The sequence below is a fragment of the Pagrus major genome, chromosome 2, assembly GCF_040436345.1.
Source record: "Pagrus major chromosome 2, Pma_NU_1.0".
Lineage (NCBI taxonomy): Eukaryota > Metazoa > Chordata > Actinopteri > Spariformes > Sparidae > Pagrus > Pagrus major.
In genome coordinates, this window is record NC_133216.1 from 7,977,467 (window position 1) to 7,993,625 (window position 16,159).

At 41.4% G+C, this 16,159-nt stretch overlaps 2 protein-coding genes across 8 annotated transcripts in view; both read right to left on the minus strand.

Annotated features, from left to right (window-relative positions):
* The window catches only part of nbeab (neurobeachin b), a 228,043-nt gene extending 221,569 nt beyond the window's left edge, over window positions 1–6,474 (minus strand). For all 5 annotated transcript variants that reach the window (XM_073492021.1, XM_073492013.1, XM_073492028.1 and 2 more), the window contains exon 1: window positions 6,199–6,474. In XM_073492021.1, coding sequence (XP_073348122.1) covers window positions 6,199–6,474 — 276 coding nt within the window. The remainder of the gene's footprint in view (window positions 1–6,198) is intronic.
* Window positions 6,475–9,881: 3,407 nt separating this feature from the next.
* The window catches only part of stard13b (StAR related lipid transfer domain containing 13b), a 58,340-nt gene continuing 52,062 nt past the window's right edge, over window positions 9,882–16,159 (minus strand). For all 3 annotated transcript variants that reach the window (XM_073486896.1, XM_073486905.1, XM_073486914.1), the window contains 10 exons: window positions 14,305–15,668; window positions 14,026–14,196; window positions 13,290–13,449; window positions 12,851–13,049; window positions 12,402–12,615; window positions 11,885–11,999; window positions 11,545–11,766; window positions 11,147–11,364; window positions 10,881–11,057; window positions 9,882–10,760 (listed from right to left, as the gene is read on the minus strand). In XM_073486896.1, the coding sequence (XP_073342997.1) occupies window positions 10,643–10,760; window positions 10,881–11,057; window positions 11,147–11,364; window positions 11,545–11,766; window positions 11,885–11,999; window positions 12,402–12,615; window positions 12,851–13,049; window positions 13,290–13,449; window positions 14,026–14,196; window positions 14,305–15,668 (2,958 nt within the window). In that variant the 3' untranslated portion in view covers window positions 9,882–10,642. The remainder of the gene's footprint in view (window positions 10,761–10,880; window positions 11,058–11,146; window positions 11,365–11,544; window positions 11,767–11,884; window positions 12,000–12,401; window positions 12,616–12,850; window positions 13,050–13,289; window positions 13,450–14,025; window positions 14,197–14,304; window positions 15,669–16,159) is intronic.

The following is a 16,159-nucleotide window of genomic DNA, read 5'->3' on the forward strand; positions in this document are numbered from 1 at the left end:
TGACGCTTTGGTCAGTGGTCTCCATGAATTGTTTTAAAGCCCAATAAACACAGATAATACTTGACCAGGATTTCCCCCATTTGTCCAGGGCACTGAAATCATCCAGCACACGTGAATCAGCACCAAGTTTTTGTAACAAAAACCCTGATTCCTAGGTACTTCAAGTTGTTTACACTGAGTGGCAACATCCTGTTTAGAGGCATATAATCAGTTAAGCTCCAGTGAACTCTGCTTACACCAAGTCTGGAGAGCAGTCACTTGGTTCAGGCATGCCAACTCTCCAGTCACATCACCCAACAAAAGGCCCACGCTTCCTGTCTAATTTGGCTTTCCACACAACAATATCCTCACATAAAAAAAAAATTCACCTTAGAGATTTTCCTTTCTTAATTCAGTTCTGATTCAGGGAAATTACTCTCAAAAGCATCTCCTAATCAAAAACAGCAAGGATGAGTGATTACTAATCATAGTCCAATATGCATCGTTGCGCCTGTCATAAGGATAATTGTAGTAGCGCGTGTAATGCCATTAAGCTAATGAAAATAATTGATTTGGCAACTATTGGTGATCATATATTTAACGAAGCAGCAAGGGCATATCAAATACTGAGAATCTGTCATTTTCTCATTCAAAGTGTCTCAGCAGGCTGGTGTGTAAGCTGGCAATTCGAAGTCATATCAGAGAATTAACTATCAAATCACTGACACAGATGGGAAGGGGATACTGCAGTAGCAAGAGTAATCCACCTCTGTGAGAGGAATTTATCCTGGAAATGTTTTTAAGTAAAATCCTATGTTTGGAAACTGGAACAGGACTTCATTACCACTTTATAGAGCGTTGGCCAGCAAGGTGAAGCATTTTCTTTCAAAAAATAACTCAACTTGACTATTGACCAACTAATAGTTTAAAACCAATGGCTCAATCATTGCAGCCCTACTCTGTACATGAATTCCAACATCCATAATGTCGAAACTTATCAACCCACTCCTGAAGCTGTATCTTCTTCCCTGTTTGTTTACACTCTCTGCAGTATCCAAACACATATTCTCATCAAATTCTGCACACTGTACCTGTTAGTAGCTTTTTTTCAAGCAGTCCCTTGAGACTCCCTTCAGAAGCAAATGTGATCGCAAGCCACAAACATAAACAGCTAACTGCAGGAGTTGCAAACAGAAACTGTATTTTGCCAAATTGGATTATACATGAACATGTAGAACGTGAGCATATAAATGGATGGTAGATAAGTGGACTATGTTGCACAAGTGTTGTGTGTGTTTTCCATACTTTTTTCTACTATGAAAGCGTTGTAACCACAAATGTTCAGGTTGACAGCAGCTCCAGTTCTTTATGAAGAAGGAATCTACCACTTATAACACCAACCTTTCAAGTCTACAGGGAGGGTGTGATTGATACTAAAAGAATATAATTTGGGAGGAGTGTCGCTTGAACAAGGTCTAAATAAGCTTGACGATAACTCTGACCTGACATGGCACTCAAGGGAACCAACAGTGTATTTCATATTTTTGTGTTAATATCAACCAGTTGTTGACAGCACATGAGAAATCTGTTCCTCCCAAATGACAGGATCAAGGTGAACTTCTTTTCACACCTCTCTCCATTACCCATCTGATCATAGTTGACTTGCTGTTGAGCAATGTGACTTTCTCCTTTGTCAGAGAACTGTTCACTGAATGATTAAGTGACAATGAGCACAGCAGAAATACCCACTCCTTTTTTTACATCTTGGAGAGCGCAGTGAGTCAGCTGACTTGTTACAAAGGGGTTTACTATCCAAGTATGAGACAAAAATTCACTTTATTTCTGACTTAATGGTTAGAAGACAACAATCAACATCATCTTGCTTGCACCAAAATTTGATTAGATGTATGATCAATATCTATGATCAGAGTTTGATGGAAGCCTGAGCTTAAGTTGCAGCTGAGAACAGCGCTACATCTTAGCCTTTCTTACCCTCGAGTGTACATAAATTACAGGGAATGAACTTCTTTTCAAAAATGTGAATTTATCGGTTATCTTAATGGTATCAACCATGAGAGGCAGTTAATTATCTGTTATTGTTATCGGCTGTGTATCCCTACCATAAGGGCAATAATTTGATCCAATAATCTAATAAGGAATATAGTATAACTAAGTTGTCAGACGCACTGTTTTTATTCTATTACTATTATACAAGGTCAAAGGGGTACATCGATATACACACACACCTAAAGGCACAGAATAACAATACCACCAGCCGAAAACAACAGCATACTGGGAGAGAGAATGAAGATGAGAAAGAAATGAAGAGGTCATAAACACCATCTTATTTCTATGCAAGTAGTGTTTTTTGCTGACTACTTTATGAGCCATTTCAAGCCAGAGAGGGCAATTATCACACTAGGATTCACATTATTCTGTTTTTCATATCATATAATTTAAATTATCAGGGTTTTTTAGGGCTCCTAGACTAACTTTTCACAGTGGTTGCACTGGTGTGCCTAACTGCTTCATCTAGGTGCACCAGCACATAATTTTGATGCACCTTATAATATATTCTAACACATTATGTAAATGAATTAAAATCTGAAATTGTGATAACCTCAACTGTTTGAGAAACAAACTAAATTAATAACTAAATTTCAGTTGCACCGGTACGACCAATGGAAGTGTTTAGTCGCACTTGACAGATTTTCGGGTGCATTTGAAACCAAAATAGTCACACCCTGGAGCCCTGTATGTGTGCACACGTAAACTGGTTGACAGTCTTATCCATGTCAACCCAGAGATAAACAGACAAACTGTCCACAGCGGTTCTGCTTGTATTAGGCTCCAGATCTGCATATTCCATGACAGGAACATTGCAGTAAATTGATAAGTTAATGTCATTTTGACGAGGAAAGAAAAAAACACCAGCACAGAGTAAAATATCCGTACAGAGCTGAGGATTCTGGGACACTAATGTAGTGTTTTACACTCTAAAGTTGTTTTATGTCAGTTGAGGTGTATCTTTCTGATGGGTGCTGCCCATTTCATAAATCTAACAAAATGCCTGATGTCCCGTCTCAAAATCTAAGACTGCTTAATATGCAGGCTCTCATTATGTTAAGGAGCAGTAATATCAGATCCATTTTATCATCAAATTTGCCATCTAAGCAGTTCAACAAGAACTTCAGCTGAATAACTAAATAAAATTTAAAAAAATACCAGAATAAGACACTTTTTCATGATAGATGTTCAGACCAGGATCTCCTGCACACAACTTTCCCAAGATGCTCCTTGGAGATGGAGAAGAACATTATTATTTCATTACTCCACAAATTGGACCCCATGAGAAACAGTTAAGGATCCTTCAGGATCTTCAGACCGTCTCTACACTTCAAACATAATCTGAATTTATGAGCATAAGAATTTCTGTAGCCATGGCATCTTACAGGCTGAGGGCTTGCCGACATGATAGCTTTCGCCACCCTCTTCTCTCTGGTATTATTCATGCACGTTTTGTGATGTCATTAAGATGAAGAGGCAGATATAATAACAATTACGGTGTCATCTGGTGCAATGATTGCTGCATTATATGTGGTTCATTTGTATGCACATAATATGGATGGAGGTTGTCTTTTTGTTTGCAAACAAGTCAAATCAAATCACAATGGTTTGATACCCTAAATAGCACACCACAACAAAGCACTATTGGCCTCCGTTAATTAAAACTGTCATTCAAAAGTTTGGGACCTGTACATCACTGAGAAAATGGATGAAGTGCACTGTTGTATGATGCATGTCAGGGCAATTACTTTACAATATAAACATGCACAGAGGAGGCAGATGTGACATTAATTAAGCCCTGCATTCAGTAACAGTACAATGGAGAAATGACTAAAACGAGATCAGTGTCTGGTTCAAATAATTGTCTATTGTCTAGACAATCAGTGTAAACCACAGCGTGTTATTCCTTGAACACATTTCCTGTGAAAATAGCACTCTCAAAGTGTGAGAGGCCAAGGTGTCAGAGACTCCAGCCATTGCAGTACTACTCTCATGTCTGAACATGCCAAGGGCTACAATTTGTCCTGCTCCACAAAGTGGATTTCTGTTGTGCCAGAACAGGTCGTAATTAATCTCTAGTGTGCTAACAAGGAGAGGCGAAACCACTGCAAACAGGCTCTGCTGTAGTACTCCTGCAGATGGTCAAAGCAAAGGTGTAAGTTCCTTCTACGGTCCTTTCATATCATGTTACACCGTGCCAATGGAGGAAACTGTCTTCATTTGCTAACCCTGGTCTCAAATCCTCAACCACCTTCTGCTCATTCATCATCATTGCTTGTCACTCTCCTCTCACTTAGCTGCATCTGTAATAATATCATACAGCGAATTATGAGAGCAGACACTTCACGTCTGGTGAGAAAGTGGAGGAAAAGGCTAGAGAGAAAATAGTCCCTGGGTCAATATCGATCTGGGAAAGACCAGCATCAAACAACCACAAGTTTTCACACTTCAGTTAGGAGCAGCTCCAGGATACACCAAGAATATTCCTCCTCATTAACACACTGCTGAGGAGCTGCAGTGCCCAAATTATCACCACACACTGACCGGTTCTTGAGCCCTCCTCTTAGTGGTGCTAGCAACTCTGAATTCCCTGAAAACAGCTTATTAAAGCATCAATGATTAGTTGATGAAGTGATAAGTAGATAGAAGGAAAATGAATTGCCATTGGATGAATCGTTTCAGACATTTTCCAAGAAAAAAATTCAAACGTTTGCTTGTTTCAGCATCTTAAATTAGGGATGCACTATGTATATATATATATATATATATATATATATATATATATATATATATATATATATATATATATATATATATATATATACATACACACACACACACACACACACACACACATACACACGTATACATATACTTTTCCTAGTTTGGCTTGACTGTTAATTAAGCATTTATCCTGTTATATTATCTTCCTGAGTGTTGTGCTTTTGCTCTGTCTGTCAAAGCACTTTGTAAACTCTGTTTTTAAATGTGCTCTATAAATAAAGTTATTATTATTATTATCATAAAAGAAGAAGTGCAGCCATTGTGCTCTTGACATCAAACTGCTGCACCTGGATAGAGCCACGCAGGGTAGACTAAAGACCCAAACACGTCATTGGCGGTGTGAACGTTTTTTACAGGTTCAGAGGAAAACAACATGTTTGCAACTTGTAATACGTGTTCCACATTCCAGGGTACCGATAGGTGGGGAAAAGTCTGTTTTAACACAACCAATGTTATCAGAGCTATGGAATATTAAATCATCCATCTTTGCTCACTGCATCTTCTAGCATTTCTTACCCTCAGGTCCCTCCGCTGTGCATAAACTACAGGTTAATTATGGGTTATCCATATCATCTGAACAAAATCCTTATTGTGGATCCTCATCTTAAAGGATCTGCAGCTTTTCTTCACCATTTTTCATAGTAAATGCAGAGTATTTGTGCTTTGGGCTGTTGGTTGGACAAAAGAAGCAATCTGATGTCACTTCACGCTCCAGGAAATTGTGATCAGCATTTTTTGACATTTCATAAATTAAATGATTAATCATGAAAATAATCAGCAGATGAGTTGCAACCCTATCAACAGCCATAGTCCCTGGCATGTTATGGGGACCTCCACTTAAACACTCACACACACACACACACACACACACAGCAGAAGCAGATGCCTGCTGCCTCTGTTCACCTACATCACACTACATCAACACAAATGCAGTTGGAAATTGCCTAAATTGTGCAGCAGCAAGCAATGCAGTACTCACAATACACTTAATGCATTTTACCTTCACTGACATCATTCACACCAGCCTGCTAGATTTACAAGTCACACAGAGAAGTTGTTGAACTTGAAAACTTGAGGGCTGGTTTTGGATCAGCATCCCTCATCCCACCTTGTCTCGGTGCATGTGTGACTGCTGGTTGTTCACTGGCTGTTTACTCGCACATATCCCGGGGCACTTGTTCACATTAGTGCAGCAAATAATTTAATTATCATTTGCACTGTGTCTCGATATTAAAAATAACACTGTTTTGTTGCATGTCAACACTGTTATTGGTGCAACTGAACAGCACTCCCGTTTTGGGATTACAGGCAATAACGTCCAGTCACAGAGTGAAAAGAGAGAAAAGGGGGGGAAACACGTTTACTTACCAAATTCAGCACCGTTTCCACAATATCACGGTTGCTAACCTCTCCGACCTGGATCAGTCCGATGAGAACAGCAAATTTCATTTTGATATTCCGGATTGGAACCGATGGATTGATAATCCCAGCCGGGAGGAACACTGAACCTGAGCCGGACATCATCATCGTCTCACCGGCGGCGGTAGCGGAGACTGCTGCCGCGTGTTGCCTGTGACCTGGAGGAGGCTGTCGGTCCGAGAGCGACACCGAGCCCGGCATTGTCACCGGTCTCTCGCTTGTCATGTCCACCCAGACCGGGCGGCTCTTCAAGAGAGGCTTGTTACACGTCTTCCCCCTTGTGATGAATTGAATCACTGCTCCGAAGCATCAAGAAGAAATGAAAGAGGAGAAGAAGAAGAAGACTCGCGAAGCCCCGAAAAACAAAAACAAAACACAAACAAGAACCCACTCTCTGTCAGTAAAATCCACTCTCAGCAGTTCCGGTGAGGGAGTCCGGTGTGTTGTCGGTGTCAGCCGGTTAACTGAGCTGACTGACCTGCGCTGTGTACACAAAGATGTGTGTATGTGCCGCGTCTCCGTGTCTGTGCTGCTGTCACCGCCATGTTGCCGCCCCCTGCCTGCGGTTCCGCTCACCACGCCTGCGCTGGCTGCGATGATGGAGCCGGAGAGCCGGAGACTGACCGCTAGCAAGGGGGCCTCCCCGTGCCGCCCGGCGGGCAGGTGGGAGCGGCGCAGTACGGAGCACTTCTTGGAGCTTAGCATGGCTAATTATAACAAGAAAAGCAGTGCTTTTATATTGCCACTCACGTCCATTTAATAAAGTTTGCCCGTTGGTGAGTTAAACCAATCCAGTTAGGTTTTACTGATGAAAAATAAAGTAATAATGATAATTTGGCTACGGCTCAAGAGTTTAGCTTCAGAGTCGCAAAACGAAGATGGCAGCCGGAAGTTGTGTGACTAACGTTTCCGGTCTGAATGGAAATATTAAATATTGTTATATAAATGTGACATGTAAAATCATTTGAAATGAAAGCGATACAAAAATAAGCTTGATTACAAAAAATATCTGTCCAAACAAAATATTTATAGTTGATTATAATTAGTGATGGCAGGAAAAGCACAGGTGTAGCCAATAACATTTACAATGGCATCCATTGCCTAATTAGATACACCTGTCCCACTACAATTTTAAAGGAAACCTGTTATCCAATCAGAAATTAAACTTTTAGGCAACTAAACCATGAATATTTACTCTGACCTCATACAGTCCCCTCATTACATTGCCTACAATCGCATATGTTGAAGACCATTCAGAAGACTTTTTGCATCTGAGACCCAACACTTTTCAACACAAAGTGACGCCCGTGCCTTTGAGTCTAACAGATTCTCCAAAAAAATGGATAATGGTTCATGGTTGTCAGTCTTAAAGTTTACAACAGTGAAAAAAGCTCAAGTCATTTTGGTCTATAGGACCAGTAGCCCAGACTAAAATGAGATATGAGTTTTATGGTCATGTAAAATTTTATTACAATGGCTGTTAGGTTAATTAAAGCTATAAAGGTGTGATGGTTTGCTTTTATTAATAGGTTTCTTAAAGGTTATCATTTAATTGAGAGACCAGACACTGAACCATTCAGGCCATCTTTTTGCTTAAGGCCATGCTTAAATGTACACCTGAAAATTGTTCTACAGGTTCTTCCTCTGTTCATATCAATGTGCACTAGTTTCATTACAGTTTGAGCATCTGGTGCCTGAGATATATTGATCAGTCTGTGAGGGGTAAAGGTGACCCTGAGTCATCAATGCAAAGCAGTACAACAAATTCTATTATATCGAGATTAATAACCTTCGTAAACTAGAAGTCAAGTTTTCTCCCAATGCTCTCATTGAATTAGTATTAGGGTCTGCTTGTTGTCACATTGATCTGCTAATTACAGACAGAATTCTAAGAATTAGAGGGGTTTTTTTCAAATGAATTATTTCTTTGAATGATGTCTGATCTACACATTGTGTTGTAGAATTTATGCATTTTACTGCCTTTTGTCTTGAGTGTTTTATGATACAGTATCAAGAAGAGTGACTTTACCATTATCGCATTTATGGCCTGTTTTACTTTGCTAAGTCATATGGAAAGAGATATACAGTATGCAATAACAACTAACATAACAGTTCCAATGGTTACATAAAAGTGACTGACACCGACAGCTTGGCAACAATCCTGTCCATCCTGCTGACTGACAGCCAGAAGCTGAGCTTGCATTTCATGACCTCATTAAGCCGATCTGTGACAGCATGGTTTCAAAAGAGGTAGAAATAATGGCAGGCTTTAAAAAGCTACCTATGATGTATATTACTTAACAGTTTTAAAGCTTGATTTAATTTGCACTTATGCAGTGCATAGCAACCGACAATCAGATAATTATGCCTGTTCACCTATGAGTAGATGAAATGTAATTTCACCCTGTGATGTGGGTCGTTTTTATTGCACTGTAGTCTTATGTGCTATTGTAAATGTACTTTCACAATACTATATCTTTGAATAAGCAAACACTATCTTCATTTTCTGAGTTGAGTTGTGCAAAATGTCGTTATAGCTATTGTTTTTTGTTTTCCTATGTCCCAATGTGACTGACTAATAATGTCCTTTTAACGTCAGTGGGAAATCACTTCCAGGAACTACCTCTAATACTCCCACCCCCTCTGTTAAGCTTGAACCTTGTTAAGAAGAACCATAAAACCTGCCGGTATTGGAATAGAGGTCAATGGTGGGGGTTTGACTTTGCTATTCACACGCTAAGAGAATATACAGGGAACTGAATCAGAGGAGCAGATCCAGACTCAATGGCCTGCAGCGTCGTTCATAATGATCAGTAAGGTCTGCCGCAACAGCATCTCACTTGTCTCCTTTTATATACTTCCACCATGCCTGAGCTGCCACGACCTCTAACTGTATCTCAGTAAGGTTTTGAATAGGTACTAAATGGTGTTAATTTTTCAAGCCATCATTGTTTGTGTGGCATCCCTTAAAACTGAAACATAACAGTCATTTTTTCTCCATTACCACTGGATCTAACACTTCCTCATTGGTTATTATAGCAGTGGATATCTGTGTTCTCACCTTAATTACCTGTTGAAAAAGCCTTTGCAAAAAATGGGTAATGGGTTATGGTTGAAAGGGAGACTTAATTTCAATAATATTGTCTCAGGAAAATATAAAGTGGCCAAGATGAATTGTCACTGGCTGATCAGAAAGGGCCATCTAGTGGACAGAAATGACAATCAGCCAGGGTTATGTGTTCAAGCCTTTCCCTTTCCATACACTTTATATGGAAAGGCCAGACCAGATAAATTACACAATTCTTTTGCATTACACTTTGAATGGCTGTTATGTTTGTTTAAAAAATTGGCTGAAAGCTCAGATAAGATGTCCATGTCAGTCCATCTTCCCATGTGGAGTGCCTGCGGTCACGTGTTTCCTTTGAATGGCCAGTAGAGGTCCCTCTCATCCCAGATCAGGAAGAAATGTGTTTTATGTCAGAACAAGTTAGTGCCTATGAGTGGTGTACATGCAAATTTTCTATAACAGCTATTTAGACCCCTTCACGAGTCCATTACTGCACAATTCTTTAAAATGTCGTGTTCCATCTGTGTGATGTGGCAGCACAATAAAGAATCAGTGCATACAAACATTTCATACTTTTGATAGTTTTATTAAAAAATGATGTCTCTTGTACTTGGTTGCACAATCCAGTACCCTTATGCAGGTATGATCAAGTCAAACCTTAAGTCTTTCTTTTCACAACCATAGGAGGTCAAAGTTTAATAAAATTACACCCATTCCGAAATGGCAATACTGAAGCAAAGTAAAACCAGCTTACAATTTTGTACCATGTGTATTACAGGAAAGTGAAAGAATCAATATATAGGATATTAACATATGTACTATTCATCCCTTCACATATATACAATATATACATCTTATTTGCATGTACAGTATATTCACACATATGTACAGACACTTGAGTCTACATCATAATAATTATAGCTTTAAATCTGAAATGAATAACATATACATGCTTCCCAGAAGCGTTTAAGAGCTTGAATGTCCTAGACATTGTAGATTAAAGCAATAGTAATACAATATTATTAAAGATAATAATTATCATAATATACAGGTTTAGCAACATGAGGGTAAATAAAATCCTAATGCTAAGGACATTGGCAGGATGATTAATTTCCCATTGAGTAATTATGCTCAGCACCTTTAAGATGTCCTCTTTTGTCATTGTGCAAGTACAGAGGAGCTCAACATTATCTTCAGAGCATTTCTACTCCGGAGAAAACGGAATAAACTGTGCTTTAGTTCTGGGGTCTATGTGTCAGCCTGTTAGCATTGACTCAAAGGCTCAATCTTGATGTCAAGGCTGAGCAGACACAACTGGCAAAGAGTTCAGATTTTGGTCTCAGGGCCGTCTGTGATAATTGGCTGGAAGGAGTTGCGGATCCGGGCAGCTTCTGCGGCACAAAGGTGACCGAAGGCTTTATTGTACCAGTCTGGAGTCCTTCCCCTGAAAATCAAAACAGTGTAAATAGAATACATGCACATACAGGAGCTTCAGATAAATATTTTTTTAAATGCAACATAGTCACACATAAAAATGTATTAATAAGATATTTGTGGGACTTACTTCATGTCGACTCTGCAGATGTGAGTTAGTCTTGACTTTCCTGAGCCACATGGCTCTAGCAGGTAGTTGGACTCCAGGACGATAGCTCGTACACCTCCAACAGGAGGACATTCCTCGTGCTCTATAGACACAGAAACCAGGGAGCAGGCACCTTTGGGCAAATCTGTCCTCCATGACCTTGGATAAAAAGAAAGTGATTGAGTTTGTACCATGAAGGAAAACAAATTTTGGCTACTTTAAAACAAAGTAGCGTTTTCCCAACTCACCTGAGGACCACAAAGTCCCTGCTGGGATGAGGGGGCATGCGATTCAGGACATACTGAAACACCTCAGTCTGCTTGTCCAATGTCTCGCACACTTTCCACTGCAGCAGGTCCACGTCCCACAGGTGGCGCTCTCGCAGCACACGGTTCAACACTACAGATGGTGGCGCTTCAACCTCCACAGACACTCTCCAGCGTCTCAAAGGGTTCCCATCTCCCACCTGGAGGGGACACACAGACATAACCATCATGTTAACTTGTGGATCTGAAAGCAAGATCCATGCGTGAGGTATCAAGTATTGTTTGTTACTTTTCGCATTATTGATAATCATTTGATACCTTGAGTTGATAAGTGACACTGGGATTATTTTGATGTACTATTGTATAAGAAGAACACCAACCTTCTTATAGTAGAGCTCTGTGTTATCAGAGCTGCTGCAGGACATCCAGTACTTGGACTTTTCTCTGCCCTCTTTAAGCAGGTTCTGAAGCCTCCCCTCCATATGCGTTTGGTACGTTCCGTCATCATCTTCCAGCTGCTTGCATAGCTCGCCAATTGTCGGTGCGTGCAAGTCGGCCTCCACGTATGAATTACGCGACTGAGTAACCATCTCATGAGGGATCTAATGGATGTATAAAAGCATGAGGTAAGACTGACAGCAAACATAAACAGAGGGTGGCCTGTGTATATTGCACCCAGGCTTGAAATTCTTGCATCATCACAACCACAGGTTCTTGTACCTCAAAGAGACGGTTGCACTCTATGATCATATGAGCCAGGCCCTGTGTTGCTGCTAAGTTTTCATTCAGATCCTTCTGGTCCGGTCGGCCAGTGGCGTACTTCTTCTGCATTGCCCTGGGGGATTATGGGGAGAGGAACTTATTAGGCCAGCAGAGTCCCCCGGTCACCAAACACAGTGTATAAACCCTTCCTCCTCTCTGCAGGAAACCCCTTTGATCCCTTTGGCAACAATTTCAACATGGTAAATTAGAGAGCTTTGCTTTGTTTGTACACAGCATGATCTCATAAAACACTGAGTTTTAAAAAGAGTGCCATGTCCTTTTAAAACTGGCCCAGATAGAGAGTAATCTACTGCACCCCTGAGGGCTGAGACAACTCTGTAACACATTTTATGTCTATCTTTATGGAGTCATGGGTAAAGATAATCATGCAGGAGTTAATAGAATGCAAGCATGTCTTGCTCTTTATTTTTTATGGGGGCAACTGCAAGACTAAAAAACACAAGAAAAAAATTACCTTGGTGAGAGGTTATCTTTCTTGAGTATGTTGAGGTGAAAAAGGGAGGGCGCCAGGCACACAGCAATGTTCATGGGTGTCATCTGGTTCTCCTCCACAGACGAAGTGACATCGCTGAGGAAACAGAGCAGTGTCTGCAGCACCTCTCGATTTTCATCTGACATCAACATGATGGCTGCCTGGACGGCTTGCAACCTTTGGTCCTTCGGCACATCTGCACATTGGAGAGAATTGATTTCTATTATTTCTGCTTTACAGACACAGTGACAGAGGAGAGCAAAGCAATCATTAACTGCCAAAGATCATTTGAAATTGTACTCTCACACAGCAACATGTGTTCTACTGTTAGGTTTCTCAATGTTCTCCAAATTACAACAAAACCAAGTGAGACATTAAATTAAAACCTGACGTGGGACACAAGGCAGTGAAAGAGAGATTTGTGTCCTTACATTGGTAGATATGAAGGAAGGTCTCCCCTAGTTTGCTGGTGAGCAGAGGCTCAGGCAGATCCCTGAAGAACTGCTTCACCATATCAGCCACATCATAGGCAGACTGATCCTCATAATTCACATTGTCTGGAGAATTCTCATTCATCTGCCTGAGAGCTTGAATTCGAGACTTCACCCCAGACTTACGAAAGAGACCCACCTGGAAGCAAAACAGTAGTGTTAATGTTAACTTGACAGCTGACAGCAGAATGCATTGTACAGCAGTTCCGCTCATGTATTGTTATTATACTACTAGTCTATCCGCCTACAACCTGTGTCACTCATTGTGCATTGAAACCTTACACCATGTCATACACATTAGATAAACCTGCATGTTTGTTACATCACATGTGAAAATGCAAGTCATATGCAACCTGAGAGTATGTGTGCTGTGGCTGACCTGGTCAAGACACTGGCTCCTCAGGTACCGCAGGGCCTGCTGCAGGCCGAGGGGCAGCGGCTGTCCAGAACGCTGCACATGCACGATGAGGGGCACTCCGAACACATTCTTATCCTTATAGTCTGGTACCTTCATTCTCTTCATGAACTTTGGGACGGACCTAGGAGAAACATCAACACAACATCTTTGACACCTTGTCTACTGTGTAATATCACTTTCCTATTCCTGCAAAAGTTGATCACAAGTTGGTGAAAGTTGAACCCCATATGTCAGATACGCTTTTCATGGGTTAACAGAGCACTGGTGAAAAAAGTTGAATATTTTTCAAATTGCCATATTTTAAAGACGTAATGAAAAATGTTATCAAGTAATCCTTAACAATCTTTCTACAGTCTAATCATATGTTTTTTCAAATGCTATCTGGGCTGATAATAGATACTATAGAGAGATACTTTTTTTGTAATCCTTTTACATAATCCCAATTACATGTAATCTGTTACTACCGAACCCTATATACACATTTATATTACATGAACTAGTATTAACAGCTTGTAAACCTAAAGTGAATCAGGTAAAGTAATTCGGTAAGGCCTAACCGTATTGGACAAACTCAGAAATTAACAGTTCCAACATCATAATTGTCATCAGTTCAAAGAAATTCAATAAAATGTTCTTTCATTAATAAATAAAAGATTCAGTACATCATGTACCAAATGGATGTTAAAATTAGACTTACCAAGTCCAGCCATGCTTGTTGGACATGGAGTACTTCTCCATGATTGCAGTAAGACGCAGCAGAGAAAACTTCTGCAGCAGACTCAGCTGGCCTGCGGACTGGTTGGTAATCTGCAGCGAAGCCACTGAGTGACTCAGACGATTAGATATCTGAAAGCTGGGCCATCGTAACCTAAAGCCATAAAAGATGAAACAGCAAGAAAATAAAAAAATGTTCTTTTTGTTCACAGAAGATATTTCAAATATTCCAGTACTTTTGATACAGCTCCATGAGTCTTACCGATTAGGTCTCGTAAGTGAGGCACCTACTCCAGAGTCCCTCCTTTCCCTGAGCCTTGTAGATTCTGTCTCAGCGAGCGATACTCTGTCTCTGTCCCCGTAACTAGGTGGGGTCTGACTTTCTGTAACAGAATTTCCCTCAAAGTCCAATGTGATCTGACTAGAGGACTGCAGGCCCCCTAAGTCTTCCCTCGCGCCGTCCAGCTGCGTCAGCCCTTCTCCAACGGGCAACACATTCTGAGACCAGTGGTCCACTATCTGCTGGAGACCATTGACATGCAGCAAGATATCGTCCAGGTGAGGGAACAGGTCCTCTTTCTCCAGGTCGATCAGGTCTCCAGTGCTGGCGTACAGATGCGAGCCGGGAACATTATCGTACACACTGATGCGGCTGCCTCTGGAGCAGCACTGGGTGACAGGCCTGGACTCCTTCCTGCTTGAAATCAGTGGGGAATCCAGGTGCATGCTGCCTGTGTGCCAGTTGATAGAGGCCCCGTTTGTTGGGGACAGGCTCTCTATGGACAGTGCTTTGGGGAAGGTTCCTGGCTTGTGGTCTTTGGGAATGTGGACCACCAGGTCTTCATAGGAGCAGAACTCATTCCTGCGGTTTTGTTCTGCGACTTTATTCACTTGAGTGCCTGAGAAGATGTCTATGTCCTCCAGATACATGCCGCTGCGCTTGTGGTCAGCCCGGTGAGGCTTGCGCTCTTTCAGGCTGGGTGTGCTGACAGCGCTGCCACTGGAATGGCTGCTACCTTCACTACTGGAGTGGGACGGCAGAACTTTGTTGGACGGTATTTCTGGAGCCCCACCATCTCCATTTATGATCTCCACACACCGCAATGTCTTCAGAGCCTGGGCCTCCTGCTGCAGCACCGGAGAGCTGATCACCAACGTCTTACGCCCCCTTCCCAGAGTTCCTCGAGAGCGCAGTGTCTCCATGCGCTTTAGGAAGTCTTTGGCACGGATGCGGCTCGTCTTGCCATGCTTATCAGGTAGCGAGCCATAGTGAGCAATTTCTTTGGGGATGTGAGGCATTGTGAGGGAAGTAGAGTCTGGCATTGCTGCAGAATCCGAGCAGGTGCGGTTGGAGCAGTCAGAGTCCTCTGTGCTGAGGCCCCTGTGGCCGCTGCCACCGCTGCTTTCACTGTGCAAAGAGGAGACCTCCGGCTCGCTGAGGTCTGTCAGAACACTCTCGCTGCTGGTGGTGGTCCTCAGAGGCACGCCGTCCCTGGAGGGCTGGCCTTCTCCGTGGTTTTCCAGCAGACAGTCAATGTCCTGTAACCTGGACCAGCGCCGACTGCTCCACTCAAAGGTCCATTTATCACTGATAGCAAACAGGTCTTCTTCATCAGAGTCTTCACTCTGTGGAAAGACAGATGATCACAACTTACTTGATTTAATTTAGTATTTTTGACCTTATTTTCCATAATGGATGCTTCTATTTAGGTCTCTCCAAAAGGTCTTCGTAACTACCCAATTAAATTTATAAATACAATTAAATTAGAAAGATCACGCATACAAATACAGTGCAGAGTGTGGAAATAAAATAATTGAGTCCAACATAAAAATAACCTACACAGCCTTTGCATATTTTTCAAACCTTGCTTACCTTACACAAGATAATTAGTCATTTCTCTTTTAGTTATGAGTAAAAACATATTAACATCAGCTGGCTTGCAAAGTTAGGCACATACAGCACGACACATATCATCTACGCCACAAAGAACAGCTTCAGAGGAAATGCAGGAAAAAGCTGGAGGATGCTTCTGCTCAGATTTAATAACATTATACAGCCAATGGTGATGTAACACCAGACAAATGATTCCGTTGACTTGAAGAGTTTTCCATAAATA